This window comes from Scomber japonicus, chromosome 8 (assembly GCF_027409825.1).
Source record: "Scomber japonicus isolate fScoJap1 chromosome 8, fScoJap1.pri, whole genome shotgun sequence".
NCBI lineage: Eukaryota > Metazoa > Chordata > Actinopteri > Scombriformes > Scombridae > Scomber > Scomber japonicus.
In genome coordinates this window covers 2671021-2688718 of record NC_070585.1, presented here as the reverse complement: position 1 = coordinate 2688718, position 17698 = coordinate 2671021, and the positions used below count along the sequence as shown (strand labels likewise).

Genomic DNA, 17698 nt, shown 5'->3' with positions numbered 1-17698 from the left:
CTTTTCTCACTGGAAACACTGGAAACAAACACACACATTAAAATGCTTGTCACGCTGCCTCCAAGAAACATTCAAACATAATAAAGTAAAAGAATAGTTTAGTCAGTACTGACTCAGTACTGTTTAGTCAAAAGAAAAGTAACACTTTACAACACACAGACTGACATACATATATACATACCTGGTTTCTAAGTGTTGCAGTTAAAGGCTATTTGGCTGTCCTATAGCATGTCATCTATCTATCTATCTATCTATCTATCTATCTAGACTCTGCACAGTCGCTTTGTATACAGGTCGGTTACCATGGTGAAGGGGAAGTAAACAAACTGTCCTAAACGAGCACTCAGATTACTGGTGAGGCAACCATGCCTTCAAAATAAAAGTTTTAGATGTTGACAGTGACTGTTTATTGAACTATAATCGGTAAGGTTTTGTTTGATGGATTTCTTTAGTTTCTGCATGTACGCTCTTTTTAATAATGTTTAGTGCACAGTGTTCTTGGCTCCACTCTGATTGTACAGCTACATAGGTCATTTAACAGTATCTTTCTATCAGTTTTCTGCTGATGTAACCATGGGGACAAAAAAAGTCTGCATCCAATTTCAAATACTGAAATTCATCAATCCATCCTCTGAACAAAGAAAGAAAAAGTTTATCTGTCAACCAGCTTTTCTTTGCACTCATCAGTGAGGACATTACTGTGGACTAACAGCACACATGCAGCCTTGTTTGCTGCAAGTAAATCAGTTAAAAAAAGACATATGCAGTATAGAGTAAGTAAAGTGGAGTATAAATAACATTACAAATGTGAATACTACATATATTATAATCATATACAACATGAAAGATATAATGACAAGATATACAGTACCAGTCAAAAGTCTGAACACATCGACACATTAAAGGATTTTCTTTATGTTTTACTATTTTCTGCATTGTAGAAAAACACTCAAACTCAACTCAACTTTATTTATAAAGCACTTTAAAACAACCACAGCTGAAACAAAGTGCTGTACATAAATACATAAAAACAACACAGGAAACGTAAAACAATTAACAGGAAATAAATACTAAGATAATTGTTTATTGTTTTTAAAACAAATTAAAAACAATAAAACAATAATTAAAATAAACCATAAAACCATAAAACACTAAAACAGGAGCAGAGTCTCATGCTCGGTTGAAAGCCAAGGAATAAAAATGGGTTTTAAGACGACTTTTAAAAACGTAAAACTTATGGAATCACAAAACAAAACAATTATGCAATCATGCAATAAACAAAAAAAGAGTTAAACCAAACCTACCAAAATATGTTTCATATTTTAGATTCCTCACTGTTTGCTTTGATGACAGCTTTGCACTCTTCTAGCACTCTGTCAGCCAGCTTCATGAGGTCTTCACCTGGCTGCTTTTCCCATAGTCTTGAAGGAGTTCCCACATATGCTGAGCACTTGTTGGCTGCTTTTCCTTCTCTGCAGTCCAACTCATCCTAAACCTGCTGCAGAATGTTGCGGTAGCCGTGCCGGTTCAAGTGTGTCTTGAATTCTGAATAAACCTCAAACAGTGTCACCGGCTAAGCCCTTCACACCTCCTCCACCATGCATGGAACCACAAATACCAACAGTACCATCTGAAATGTTTAAGAGTTGTTAAGACTGACAACAGATGAAGACTCAAGAGCAGGACTCAACTCAGGAATAGGTTTTAATGGGACAGCAGGTTTGGTACATAGAAACACAGGAAACTGCAGAGACAGACTAGCAGAGACAAAGAGGAGCACACACAGGCTGTGTCTCAATTGCGAGGCTGCATCCTTCGAAGTACGCGGCCTTTGCGGCCTTCGAAGGATGCAGCCTCGCAATTGAGACACAGCCACACTCAATACACAAGGAAGGATGGATAATTAGACACAGGTGACACTAAACAGGGCGGGGCAGGAGGCGGGAACACAGGAGGACAGGAAGCAAGAGACAAAGGTGAATACAAAATAAAACAGGAAATAACCAAGAAACCAAACTCAGTAAACTTAAAAGCTGTCTGTTGAGCCTGGCCTTCAACTAAGAATTGTTTCTTAGTTCATGTTTTTTTTTTAAAATTTTGTTCTACTTTATTCTATGTCATTTTATTATGATCATCATTCTATAAGTTTCTTACGTTTTTCCTCTTAGTCTCTTTCTTTTGTCTTATTAATCTTTATTAATTTAGTTTTAGTCAAGCTTTTATTAAATCTATTTTATTTCATGTTCACTTTTGTTTTCTATTTCTATTCTAATCTATTCTTTAACTCTAACTTTTATTAAACGTTTCTTATTCTCTATTATTTTTATTTATTTATTTACATTTTTATCATTCTTACTTTCTCTTGAGTGCATTGGTCTTAATTTCATAGTTTTTATTCCTTTTCTTTATGTTGTCACTTGTTCTGTCTTATTATGAGCTCATCTATCAGCTGTGAAGCACTATGAACTACATTAACCTGTATGAAAGCTGCTGTATAAATAAAGTTTGATTGCTGTATACCAACACTACACTCAACAACTCAACTGAAGAAGATAAGAAGTTCATCATCAGATAGTAAAAATAAAGAAAAACCCATAAATGAGTAGGCTTGTACTGTATGATGATGAATATGAATTATTATTATTATCAGCAGCAGCAGCAGCAGCTCCTATGTGTATTGCTGCAATATTAGGAAAGAACATGAAGCAAACTGTCCCTTAGTATTAAAGTCATGTGAGCATTGAGCCTGTGCTGCTGGTGCAGTGACTGATACTGCTGACAGGAAGTGAGCTGCAGGATCATGTTGCAGCAGCAGTGCTTCTATAACTTCATTATGTTTGTTATGCTTTACATGTGTTTGAATGATTCTCTATTATATATATGTGTGTGTGTGTGTAAATATATTGTATATATATTGTATATATATATATATAAATGTATTTTGGGATGTGTCTGACATGAATGTATTTAAACAAACAGAAGTGTTTAACAAATGTCTTTATTATAATGATACTGTAGCTGCACATTGTAGCCAGGAGCCACAGCCAGTACAACACTGCTGTTAACAGAACAAGGTTCCCATATTGAACAGCTCTCACTGAAAAATCTTTCTCATTTCAACCATCACAATACACAATAACCTACAAATAAAGTTGAGCTACACATCTCTGTGTGGACAAAGAGGAAATGTAGAGAATAAATGTCATTTTAGGAGAAAAATGTTACACTCTAATTTGACTTTAAAAAAAAATAGATAGTGGATGTTGTAGCTCTCTGTCACAGTGCATATATACTGTATGCAATAATTCAATACTAGCAGAAGCTGTTGAGGTATTGCTTCACATTAAAGGAAAAGTTCATAACTTTTCAAGTCTGTCCTAAAACAACAGTCAGGAGCAAAGCTAGATTAACATGGCCAGGGGCTCCTGGGCACTACCGACACTCATGCCCCCACCCACAGTTAAAAAAATAAAAATAAATAAAATTGGATTGGATAACGCTGCTGTCTGGTAGAAATCTCATTACCCCAAATTGCCTATATGGTAGATCCAGCCATTGTCAGGAGACCAAATGAACAGTGAAACAGGTTTTCTTGCTGTAATGATTCCTCCTGTTCATACTGACCTTTAGAAGATCCCTTCATAATGCACTTACAATGGAAGTGATGGAGGACTAAATCCCACCACCCATCACTTACACTGAAAGACACAATTTAAATATCATATTTTAGTATGATTACAGTGAGAAAAACCTCTTTCACTGATCATATGGACATCTGACTGTTGCTTTAAGACACACTTGAAAAGTTGTGAATGTGTCCTTTAAGGTGGTCTAATTTCTTGAGTCACAAGGTGGCAGAGCAGCCTTGGAAATGAAGGGAGATGATGACAAAGAGCTCTGCTGTGAAAAGCCCCCAAAATGCTCTCAGCCAGCTAATGAAAATTTGAACAGGGGAGTACCCTACACTGTTACACATGTAGAGAGTTTAAAAACTTCAAATAGGCCTGGCAGGATTCTAGAGAACTGCTTTTTCTCACACTGCAGAGAAATGACAGACAGACAACACAGAGAATGAAACATAAAGAAAATGAGGTGACGTATGAGAGATAAAGGGAAGAGAGGTGCAGTTGTGAGGAGGAGAGAGACGTGGAGACAGAGCAGGACGGGGACGGAGAGACAGAGAGAGAGAGAGACAGAGAGAGAGAGAGAGAGAGAGAGAGAGAGAGAGAGACATGAACATAGATGATGTAAAAGAGAGAGGATACATGTAAGCTCACTGAGAGACAAAGGGGCTGACTCTCTGTTGGCCAAACGTCCTTGGAGAATGGGGGAGGGCAGCTCAGTGGCAGCTGGGTCACACACACACACACACACACACACACACACACCCACCCACACACACACTGACCAATGTGCACACATGCATATGTTGACATATTCCACAGTAATCATAAAAAAGGAAAGCATGCATGACACTGGAGCCAGCATGGAGCAAACACACAGACATGTCTGCAGTGTTATTGAAGAGTGTGTCCTGCTGTGTGTTCATTGTAATGAGACTGTCAGCGTTTGTATTTATTTTCCTATTCTGATCTCCAGTTTTATTGGAGGGAACTGCATATGTAGCTCTTTTGTTTGTGGATGTAAATATGTATTCTTGTGAACAGCCCACAGAGTCAATATATAGGAGATGCAATGGAGTTGCAAAAGTCTGTGAAAAAAGCCGCATGACACAAGTGGGACTCAAAATACTTTGCCAAGGTTGGCAGGTCTGCAATTCACAAACAGAGCTAGATGCAAACTTTACATGAAGTTGTTTGACATCACCAACATGGAGGAGAAGATGATTCTGAGCCACAATAATGGAAAAAACACTGACGTCTCGTTATGAGTGTGTGTGTGTGTGTGTGAGAGAGAGAGAGAGTGTGTGTGAGACAGAGTGAGTGTGTGTGAGTGTGTGAGAGAGAGCGCATATGTGTGAGAAAGAGTGAGTGAGTGTGTGTGCGACAGAGTGTGTGTGTGAGAGAGAGAGTGAGTGAGTGAAACAGTATCTACAGTTTCATTTCAGAAACTTGAGGGACACAAAAAAATTGTCATTGAACTGTTAAAATATGGAATTTTGTAATTCCAAATGTCTAGGAACCCTGTTTTGTAGTTTTAGCTGCTAATATTTATATTGCCAGCTTGCATTACATCATAGTTTCAATTGTCAATTTAAATGAGACACATCTGCCTAAATTGTTAAATAGACTAATACTTTAATACTTAAAGTAGCCTGGTACTTTTGCAAAGAGAGTAATGTCATCATGATTATAGATTCAGAAGTGCAATTTAATTAAGGGATACATTTGAGAGTTGACACAACACAAGGCTGGGTCTAGAACAATGCGAGTAAGTGGTTTAAAGCTAAGTTTAACAGGCAGTGCACAGAAACTCTAGTCCATCAAGTGTGGAGGTGTCTGTAAATGAGCTGGAGGGAGGACATGAACTGGTGGAGGTAATATCCAGATACGAAGCACAGTGAGTGTGGAGAGGCAGATTTGATGGTTAACAGTATCAAAGGCAGCAGTAGAGCTGAGGATTTACTGGCAGTTCAAGCAGTGATTCCATTGCTGACAGGAAAGCAGTGTGTTGAGTGACCCCGCTTAAAGCCAGACTGATTCAGATTGTACAGGTTGTTCCCAGAAAGGAAATCAGACTGTGAGCTCAAATATTGTTCATCGGAAGGGCAGGAATACAATTGGTCTGTAGTTTTCAACCTGGGCTAGGTTGAGTGTAGGTTTTATGAGGAGTGACTTCAGTTTGCTTAAATGCTGTAGGGAACGCACATGTAAGGAAGGAGTTGATGAAGTTCAGGGGAAATTTGGAGACTTCCTCCTCAGTCAGAGGTGAGAATGAGGAGTGTGTCCCTGTTAGCTGGCAGCTGCAGACGGTTGGTCTGGCTCTAAGAACTGGCTGCTGATGGTGGGAATCTTATCAGTAAAGAACAAGGTGAATATATTTGTAATGAGCAGAGTGGAAGGCCAAGAGGAAGTGGATTAAAGAGTGAGTTCAAAGAGAACATTTTCCAGGTTTCTATTAATGAATAATGTTAACGAAATCTAGTATCATGAGGGCTCACACGGATGTGAATGTGTGTGAGTGAAATATTATACAGTAGAGTCAATATGAAACTGTCTTCATCTGCCGCCTAATAAATTGACACCAGAGTCAGTTATGTGTAGTAAATAGGTTAATTGTAATGGAGTCATGTAGAAGACAGCTTTGTCTCAGTATGGTAAATAGTATGTACTTATATAGCACTTTTCTAGCTATTTGACCACACAAAGCTCTTTTACACTACATGTCACATTCACACATTCATACACTGACAGTAGGAGCAACCACACAGGGTGCCAACCTGCTCATCAGAGAGAAACTCACATTCACACACCATTGGTATCCTATCCTATCAGGAGCAATTTGAGGTTAAGTATCTTGCCCAAGGACACATCGACATGTGGACTGAAGGAGCCGGGAATTGAACAGCCAATCCTCCAATTGGTTTAGGACAGATTTGGGATGAAAACAGACAATAGGGGCATATTGATCATAGATACTATCACATCTGTTGATCAGCACATACCAATGAAGTGAGTGAAGTCTATGCCTTCATAATGTTTCAATTACCCCCCTCTAGTGGCTAAATGAGGAACTACCTGGGGTTGCTTTCAAGGTGTTGATATTACTGAGGTTCCTGCAGCCACATTAAGAGAATTCCTGTACTGCATCAATGTTTCTTACTAATCAAGGTGAATATGTATCATCTCTGACTCCTTGTATGTTTTAATGTGGGTTTTATTTTTATTTAGCAAATTGCATGTTTTTATGTTTTTTGTTTCCAATTCTTACTGTTAAATGTTTGTTTTATGGAAAGCACATGAGTTGCCATTGTGTATGAAATGTGCTATATAAATAAAGCTGCCTTGCCTTGCCTTGTAAAGTTCTTATCTATACACTGACAAAAGGTAACACAGCCATCATATTTTCCTTTCAAATCTCATTTAATTAAAATGAGGAAACAGTCAAACAGGAACACACAATAAACAGCATGCATAAAACAAACCATGCAAGTAAAAAACATGCAGAAATCAACAAACAACATGTACCATTAAACACTTCTTTTTTTAAGATTACTGACAAAACAAACAGATCCTGAAACAGTGCAGTAGGGACGAGGTAGACTGTGTTTCTTATGAGGTCATCAGTGGGTGAACTGCATGTTGTTAATAGACTGCAGGACCTTCTGGGCTGCAGCCTGCTGAGCCTCCTTCAGCACGTTAGAGCCTTCGGATCCAGGTAAGATCATGACCAGCCCTTTGAAGGCCGTGGTTATTCCCGGGATGCACACCTTAAAGGTAAAGTAGAGGAATCCATCTGAGCCGGCATGGCTGTAGCATATCTCATAGAGTGGCTGGCCGACCCCAATCACCTCGCACATCTTACGGAGGAGCATCACTGGGCATCCTAAGAATGCTGCGGACAGAATCTCTTGGTAGGTGGAGGAGCGGCGAGGGTGAGGGTGATGGGGGGGATCAATCGGTGGCCCTCCCACTGCTCTGCAGAAACCTGTGGTCATGGATGGAGGGCTGTCCAGGTGAGAAGACACGACTGAGGGCTGAAGAGAGTTCGGGATGTGGCTCGGTGGCTTCATGAGTGATGACTGGAGGCTTTTAGAAGGCTGCTGATGGTCGTCTGGACTCGACTTCACTGATGTCTGCCACTTTACTGACACGCTCAATGCAAAATGCTTCTTAAATGCTGCAGAAACAGGAGAGGAAGTATAGCTGAGGCTACGTGTCATAAAATCCTTTTGAACATCTTGTGCTCAAAGTTCAAATGTACTGTATATTAATGTCATTTTGAGAGAGGTGACACTAGAAATTGGCACAAACCAGTAACGTGTGGGTTGTCTATAGTAGATTTACTGTGATTAAGTATTATTCATTCTGCATCATATCAGAGGGTTCATAGTAATAACTGGATCCTTTACCTTCCACCAGCATTTTTTTGGCCATAGAAGCTGCGTGGTGTGATGAATAGGCGACTATAGCAGACACCCCCTCTATACCAGGCCCAGCCTTCAGAGACACTCTCTGTACCTCGCTTGTCAGTCTGCGCAGAACCTGACAGAAAGTAGGTGTTAATAGAGGACACATGTAATAAATATTCAAAAGCCTTTTACATATCATTAAAAAGCTTAAATGCCCTTGATAGGACCCACCGGACTCTGGAAATGACGGAATCATTCTGTGACAGTTTATAGGCGCTTATTTTGGCGCTTTCTGTTGATGTCACATCCTGCTTTGAGTATACTCAATCAGGATCAAGTCAGGGAATTTTTCGAGTACATACTTCGAGGCATGGACTGGTTTTGCCCCTGTAAAAGTTGCAGGAGATTGTCCTGCTATGAAGACAAACATCAATGGTCACGGCCCTGTAAAACTACCCTAAAGTTCCTGGAGTGGAAACGGCCCTATAGTGGGTATAGGTGGTGTGTACTGCCATGCATTGCATTGAAAAGTGTTCCCTAAAATGTCACCCTCATGTATGTAAATGAAGTGGACATAACATAAGGAAAATATGTTAAAATGTAGATTTGCTGAAACGTGCAGTTCTATTCAGGCTGTAGATTCATAGAGAATCTGTTTTGACATCGAATGCTGCTGTTTTCTTACCTATCAAACAGCTTCTCTCATGCTACCAAGACAGTCAACCTTGCTGTTGTACCTGCAGTAGCTCGTCTGGCTTGGTGGTGGTCGGCAGATCTCCGATGCAGATGTGTCTCTTCTCTGTGCTCCGGCGTACGCTGAGGCGGAAGCCGTGCTCTAGCATGTGACCGTGCAACAAGCGGATGGCTTCCGAGGCGACGTCCACCGAGCCGTATTTGGCGTAGGCGAAGCCGCGGTTCTGGCCGCTGAAGTTCATCATGAGCCGGAACTCCCAGAGCGGCCCCACGGAGCTGAACAGGGGGATCAGCAGGTCCTCATAGGTGTCCCGCGGGATCTGGCTGATGAATACCTCGCAGCGGGCTCCTGGTGGGGGTCCGGTCCACACTGGCAGCACAAAGAAAAGGAGAAGAGAAAGGGTTTTATTTGTGTAGCCTCAGTGTGATGCAGCTTCTACTATATGTTATCACAAGTACTTTAGCTCACTTTTCACAACTCAGTCTCAATTTGTCTCTCTTCTCAACACTGTACTCTGCTATCTAACATAACATGAAACAATATTTTTAAATGAGGAACTACATTATGCTATGTTCATTACTTAATTATTATTGATTATATGAATTATTGTTCTATTGTCAAACAGCTACTCATCAAAACAGTGTGAGGTGGTCTTTTACTCATTATACTGAAATCAATGAGAAAACTATGTGCTAATTATGCAGCAGCTAGTGTTTGAAATGATGATGTAAAGCCATAAAGTGAACTGTTTTGTAGTGTAGTTACAAGCAAATAACAACCTTTCTTGTGCATAAAATCTTTAATTGTGAAATTAGGAGAACAGATTTTAAGTTTAAAGCTCCATCAGACTGAGAAAACGTACCCAATTCACTCAGATCACTGTCTTCTTTCTAACAATTCAAGACTTCTTTGCTTGTTTACCTTACCAGTTCTTGTGTTTCTCTGTATTTACCCTCAATTTAGTTTAAAGTAGACTTTACTTTGACATAATGTTATTGGATCTATTCATTTATTGTATTTCTCATTCAGTCTTTATACAGACGACATGTGTAACAGATGTAGTGGGTGTGGTTTGGGATGGTGGCAGTGCCAGTGTGTATGTATATGTTTCATTTATTATCATTACCATTACCCTGTTAAAAATAAGATTTATCTTCTAATTATAAAATAAAGTTATGTCCCAATTCCATACTCATAGTATACTGTATATTATATATATACATATACACATTTTTATAGTATTAAAAAAGACTAGAATTCAGTGCTTATTGATCCGTTTCCTGTGGTGTTGCTGGAGCTGTTTCACTACCCTTTCCCAATTACTTTTAACTTCTGTGAGTAGCTCCTCCATTTCCTTTGTGCATTGCATTATGGGAGAATAATGTGCATCAACAGCACACAGAATTGCGGGGATTTTAATCTGCGTACCGACTGTCACTTTTCCTATGTGAACTCATGACACACTCCAAACCTGGTTGTAATTACTGTTTTAGGGATTTGGAGAACAGCTGTGAGGAAGGGTTCTGTCTGCAACTTAATCACACCTCATCATCAGTGATATTACATGCAGTCAGAGAGAGTGTCAAGATACATTTGACAAGATGTTCACAGCCTCCTTCTGTGTGAAAATGTAATTTAAAATTGAAAAAGTTAATATGAAGTTTCAGCTGCCAAATGAGTCAAATCTTCATCTTCTATGTTTCATCATTACAGTGTTTTTAGTAGCAAAGTCTTTTTGTTACTATACTTCCACCACAGCTCAACAGGAAACACTAAGAGGGAATCTGATGCTAAAAAGACTGTAAATGTGTCAGATATCACTGATATGACTAACTCTGCTGAGGCTGAATAGAATCTACATTAAATGACTGTGTGGACATCCTCCATCACTTCCATTGTTAAAAAATGTCCTTCAAATGTGCTTTCAGATAGTATGAAGGAAAACCTCTTCCACTCTTCATACAGACACCTGACTGCTGGTTAAACACACACTTAAACAATGGTGAACCTGTTCTTTGTACTCCACATAAAGTCTGTGTCATCTTGTGTAAAGGCAGTGTGTTGGAGTTTGGAAGGAGTCTCACCCTCAGGCGGTCCTCCGTACTTCCTCTGGCCGTTAACTTGAGCCAGCTTTGTGTTGGTTGTTGTCAGCCAGGTTTCCAGCGCCTGCACACGCTCAAGGTTCAACACCTGAGGAGGAAACAGCTCTTCAGTGACAGCATGGGAAAGACCAAACCTTATGAAAGGGATTAGAATCTGTTACTGACTCCACATCATACAGACTCTGGTAGATTAGAGCTAACAACAGCTGGGTGGTATATGATATCAGTATATATATGATATCACCCTGTTGCCTTTTCCAGGTTGTAAAAGCTGCAAAGTAATTCGATTCCATTTCCTGAGTTTATTAGACTGTTCAGAGCAGAATTTGGTCACCACAAATATATATATATATATATATATATATATATATATATATATATATATATATATATATATATATATATATAGATATATATGTGTGTGTGTGTGTGTGTGTGTGTGTGTGTGTGTCATTCTGATCACACACAGAAACCTCTGTACATCATAAGGGAATCCAACAGAACAGTTTAGTATTAAGTGATGCTTTCTGTCGAGCATCATTTTCAATCATTGACAATATGACACACAAGATACCATTTGATGATGTTGAGTTTACATTGAATGGTTGTCTAAATGATGTAATTTATGACTTGTTGTACCTGTCTATCATGTTGAGGACTGTATTGGGATTGGGATCCTGCAGGACCAACTGCAAACCTCATGGGAGCAGGTGGTTGTGTGTGTGTGTACAGAGTACAGTCCAGACCTGCTCTAGACTATGTGAAAAGTGACTTGAGATAACTTGTAATTTGGTGCTATATAAATACAAATGAATTGGGAGCGGATGTGAAAAAATGAACTGCGGGTCTCAGGATTTAGCTTCTGCTGCAGGCTTAGTCAGTATTCCTCCTGATGCTCCCTGACACTGCTACACTACACACACACACACACACACACACACACGAGTGTGCACAAACAGCTGCTGCAACCTGCTGACTTCACCTGAACGAGCACAGAACAGAAACACAACAAACTATGTGTGGATATTACAGGTTATTACTCCTCTTGTGTTGTTTTAGGAGGTAATGGAGGAGTTGTCAGCCTGCATCAAGTTATATATCATCTACATAAGGACTGCTACTCTTGGTCAGTGCAAGAAATGAAAACTAAATAAAACAACCTCAGCAAAACAAACAAACACAGCCAATCACACAAGTTCTAAAATAATAAGTTACATAAATAAATAAATACAATTTACTTTGGCCAAGAATAGGCATATTTATTATTACTGACAGATATGAATGTCTTTATTAACAGGACTACTACACAGTAGAACCCGACAGATATATATCAGTAAGTCGATATTATCAGCTGATATTGACCTATCACAGTTATATCGGTATTGGTGAATATATTGTCTGATATGTGTGGATATACTTTTTATTCATAGCTAATCATTATTATTAAATTCCCAATGAAGTGTGCTGTTTCAATGCACTGATGTTAATTTATACAATAAACTTTATTGTTAAACTGTTAAATATCATTCCTCCATTAAATATCTTTGTCACAAGTGTTTGCTAACCACATTTCAGGGATCATTGCAACACAATTATGTACATATAATATTATTGGCCAAGATATTGATATCAGAATTATTTTACTCCCTAATATCGGTATCTGCCCCAAAAATCCAGTATCTGTCAAGCTCCACAACACAGTAAAATGACATCTTTTCCCTACAGGATGGAAGAGACGCAAGTGCAACTCTATTGTGTGAGCCTGAACGGTTTTTAGAAGGAAATGGGAATGTAACACACACATACATATTGTGGTAGTGAGTGGTAATGGTCAGATGGATTAAGAGGACCGACCTGCACAAGGCCCTACAACCATGTAAACCTTTACACCAAACAGGGGCGGACACACTGTTCAATTTGATACAAATAAATACCTAATTTCCTGCAGAGCTGCTACATTAAACTGAATATGTATTTGTTTGCTCATTGATCTGATTATGTTGTTCTTTTTCTTATTCTAATAACTTGTGACAAACAGTCATCTCCAAATCATTATTAGATTGATGTTATTGGTGAAAAGTTACACATAGTTTCACATTATATTTGTGTATCTAAACCGTCCAATGCCAATGTTTTTATTTTATTTCAGGGGTTCAAATGTGCTCAGCTGTGTGATAAACATAATGGCTGTTTTAATGGTGGTGAGATACTGAAGGAAAACTAGAACTCAACAACCAGGTGGTTTCAAACTTCAATACAAACTACTGAAATTAGTTAGAAAATAGTTAAAATAAATGATGAAACAGAAAAACATTGTTGGGGGTTTCATTAATGTGATGAGTAGCAGGTGGTTCAACAGGCGGCAGCAGGTGAAGGATAGACAGAGTAAAAACTAAAAGTCAAACAAGTCAAACAGAAAAGCTGAAACAAAGTAACTATGTACTACTCAGCTGTCACGCGACATCACACAGTTTGCTTATCAAAGGCTCGTGCCACCAAAACAAACTGAAGCTAACTTGTTGCTGTAGTCTCGCGCCTTCTCGTCATAACAGCTACAGCCACGTTGGTCTGTTCACGCGCCAATTTCCTTCTAAGTCATTAACAACACACTCACACAAAAACATACAAGAAAGCTGAGTTAGAATGTGTCGCAGCTTGTAATATTAGTTATTTACCTGTTCCCGCTTAGTTTCCATCATCATGTCCTCACGCAGAGTGACGCTACTTTGTTGCGCGTGTCCCCACCTTACAGAAGCCCACTATTGGTCAACTCATTTATGGCACGCTGTCATCACGGTCCGCACGTGCCGTAACTGGCCACACAGGAAGTGGAGATGTATCAGTGCTGAATAGTCCAACTAGTAGAAATAACACACTACTGGTTTACTGCGCAGTTAGGTGTTAAGTAGTGATAATAAATTCAGAGGAAATGATCCCGCAACAAAAGTAACCTTGCTGTGGTTACTTGTGGTGTGTCTTCCTCAGGGGCCTTGCCAGGGATTTTGGGCCCCATGAACAGATATCACATTGGGCCCCAACACCACACACAGGTCACATCAACCATGCGCAATTGCGCACACTGTGTACACTATTTACTGACATTGAGCTGTGATAATATAACACTATGTAGATATGCATGTAATATCCAGCATATAAATATAAAGCGTTAGTTTAATGCATTATTTTAGTGGTAAATGAAATATTCTATTAATGTCTATTAATGATGATATGTTCATAATTTTTTTTAACTAATGTTCAAAAATCTTGATTTTGATTCAAACTTTTTAACCCCCTTATGGCACCCCTGGCATTCCTGTTGGGAGCTCTTGGCAAAGTTTTACCCCCCTTGACAAGAGATTATAACATTTAGATAAAACATGCTTGTTTGAAGTAAAGTGTTATGTCGAACAAATATGACTATACCTTCAAAATCATATCAGGTAAGAAAAGCCAGACTCTTGCCCAGGGGTGGATCTAGGAGTTGACAAAATTCGGGGTTTAGCCCAGAGCACCCTTACATTACTGTGATAGAGTAGCTATTTTGTTTACTTGTATTCTTTTTGAGTATTTTCCAGAGTCATTTATTGTACTTTTATAAAGTAGGATTTGAATGGTTCAAATTAAGTAGTTAGTTATATTTGTACATTCATCCACTACTGAGTAAATTATTTATTTGTGATTTTCAAACGATTAACGGATGTTACAAGCTAGAAAAAACCTTGTCTCAGACCAGACAAATACACCAAAACAGACCAATAAGATCAAAATGTCATTACAAAACAAAGCAGCCAGCACCACTAAAAACAGCAGCTAGTTGAAGTCACTGTTCACAAAAAGTGAATTCAAAAAGAATTTTCTTTTTTCATTTGGGGCTACAGCCTCAGAAGCCCCCTCCCTGGCTCTGTCAGAAGACAGAAATATGAACAATTCAGGGCTGAAATGATTAGTCAGTTAATCGGACTCACATAGCTTTAATTAAGTCGTAGCCAAATATACCTTCTTTCATGTAGTCATATTTTTCATATATCTATTTTCATACACGTTGCATACAGAGTGCTGTTTATGATAAACAAATGTTTTTCTTTATAGCAGTAACCCAGCTGAAAAGCCACTTTTTAAATGTCTAGTTATTGTAAAATTAAGTTTGGACCATCACTTGTAGTTTATGTTAAATTCCACAAGGTGTCAGTGTTGTATCATGTCTGTTTTCCCTGCAGCGGAGAAACTGGAGAATCGGCTGAAAACTATGTTTGCATTCTCTCTTATGAAACAAATGATTCTAATGTATCAAAATATCTTTGTAATATAAAAAAACCTTCATTTATCTATCCAAAAACATTGAAGATAAGCATTACATATCACCAAGGTTCTTTCTGCATATTGAACCAGTAAATGTACTAGTGGTATCAGACAGTTTTATTCTGGTTGATATTTTATTTTTAATCAATGTTGACATTTTTAAATTTGAATGACATCACCCTAATTTTACTTTGTACCAGCTCAGTTGTTTGGCTTGAATAAAAATAATCATCTTATGAGAAAAGTGTATTAACAGTAACATTCAGTCCATGCCTGGCTGTACCAGTTTGATGAATTGGCAGTGTTGTCCATTGATAGTCATCTGTCAAGTGAAATCTATAGAGCATGCAGTAACTGTAAAAGTGTGAAAGGGCCTCCCATATGAGGAGTTACTACACAGCTTGGTGAGATTACCACTGATTACTGGTTGATTATGATTGGTCAGAATGGCAGTTCTGATCATAGACTCTGAAAAACCAGGTCCAATCATATCAATCCACAGAAAGAAGTCCAGTAAAATTACCAACTGCAGCTCATCCTGTGGCAAAAAACCTACTGGACTCCAATTATTACAGAAAGGGAGAAGTGGAACAAGATCCTGTCCTCCAATTCAGGCAGCAGCAGTACATCTGGTGCTCGCCTCCCCTACCTGCCTATCGCTACATAGTAACTTAAGAGATAAGCAGTAGTGATAATAGTAATATTGTTGCCAGTTATGTTTCCAGGCAAGATGAACAAGGACAGAAATGTCAATATCAGTATTCCAGAAGAAATCCTTCTCACCTTGTCTCACTTCAGCATCAATGGACATGTTCAGTTTAATGTGAATTATAACGCTATGTAGGCTCATTTTAAGAAGGCTACAGAGTTTACGTAGCCATGGACGCAGTTCCAACCATAGAATCTAACAGACTTTTTTTTTTAGTGGAAGCGATGAAATCATTTTTTAATTAATAAAATCATTGTTGTATCATTACAATTATTATTGTTTCAGGGCGATGCAATATAATGACTAGCTGTACATTATTTCTTACATAACAACTGGCACATGGAAAGTGTCAGGTGTCAAGATGATTAGAATGCAACAGGAGAGTTATGATATTTTCAGCACTATTTAACCCCCCTTACTGTATTACCCACCTCATATTTATAATGTGCTTATGTTTGAGGTTTAACATGTATGAGAGGACAACAAATGAAGATATCGCAATTTTCGAGAAAATGCATGTCTCTGATTGTGATAAGTACTGTAGATACTTTGCAAACTAAACTTTATTATACCTAAAAAAAGGCAGATACACTTAAAATATATATATTTATATTTATTTAAGGAGGAAATGTTGTTAAAAACAGATACCAATTTAACCAAACAATCTACTTTGCATCATAAAATGCAGACTGACAGACACAGGCAGACAGAGAGACAGAGAAACAGGAAACAAATGCTTTGGGTAATCATCAATACATATAAAACAAACATCTATATTTTATGGAATGTCTTGTTATTTGTGCTTTGGTTGGTGAAAACTGCAGACTTTATCTGCTGATGAAGACCAGGAGATTTCCTGAATGTCCTCTTTGTGTTTCTCCTGACAGCGTTTCCATGCTGGGCTGCAATGGAGAGATAGTAACACACACAAAAAAGGAGTTTCATACTAATAAGACTGAAACTTTGGAAGATGCCCACTCCATGTGTTTAACTAAGCCTCATATAAGCTCCAGATAAACTTTGGAATGAATTCTTACACAGAGCAAGAACTGAGAATTGTGTCCCATTTTATGCCACTGGAAGTGATGTTAGGAAGGGATGTTTTCATGTTGATGTTATATGAACAGAAGGAATGATTACAGCAAGCAAAATCTGTCAGACAGTTTAAGACAGTCACTACATTTTTGAATCTGTTCTTTAAAAATGCTGTTCTGATCTGCTGATGTACAAAGAGACTGTCCTGCCAAGAAAAATAACACAATAGGTCATAATGTCAGCTGTCAAAAATGACCTATAGTTACATTTCAGTGGCAGATGTCATCTAGCAGATGTAGTAATTATGATGCAGGGGAGTGACAAAGTTCAGATGATGTCTATATAAGCTGACACATTTCCATATTTGGGGGTGGTGGGTTGGATGGCCTGTTAGATCCTAACTTGCAAAAAGTGGACTTAGTGGATTTTTGCAGGAGACTGTTATTTGCTTCCATGAGTGAGTTGGGAAAGCTTTTTAAAAACTGTTACTACAATTGTCACGATTGCCATGATTATGAAAGTTGACTATCTTTAAGAAAGTAGTAACTTTAACCCAGACCACATTTCAAGTTATCATTTTAACCCAAACCATGACCTTTCCCTAAACCTAATCAAGTGTTTTTTGTGCCTAGACCTAACCAGACCTTAACCACAGTGTTGTAACATCATAAAACATGATAACTTACCTGATTTAAATGCTGTCTGTAGTGGCATCCTTGAATTTTAAAGTGGATCTGTGTTTTGTTTGTAGGAACAACTGCTTTTCTTGGAGGAATGGAAGAGGGTTTTTGCCACTCTGACAAATGGAAGCATGCCAACATCTACAT

The 17698-nt window shown here is 38.4% G+C and overlaps 1 protein-coding gene across 1 annotated transcript; it reads right to left on the bottom strand.

Annotated features, from left to right (window-relative positions):
- Positions 1–7243: 7243 nt before the first annotated feature.
- Positions 7244–13527, bottom strand: dnd1 (DND microRNA-mediated repression inhibitor 1). The gene is made up of 5 exons (XM_053324506.1): positions 13504–13527; positions 10811–10916; positions 8770–9095; positions 8033–8165; positions 7244–7800 (listed from the first exon to the last, which is right to left on the bottom strand). The coding sequence occupies exons 1-5, from the start codon at positions 13525–13527 to the stop codon at positions 7244–7246; spliced, it is 1146 nt and encodes a 381-aa protein (XP_053180481.1).
- Positions 13528–17698: the final 4171 nt, after the last annotated feature.

Coding starts and splice junctions, on each gene's coding strand:
- dnd1 (XM_053324506.1), bottom strand. CDS start 13,527: ATGATGGAAACTAAGCGGGAACAG. Junction 10,917..13,503: donor TGGAAACTAAGCGGGAACAG/GTAAATAACTAA, acceptor TTTCCTCCTCAG/GTGTTGAACCTTGAGCGTGT. Junction 9,096..10,810: donor GTACGGAGGACCGCCTGAGG/GTGAGACTCCTT, acceptor TTGTGCTGCCAG/TGTGGACCGGACCCCCACCA.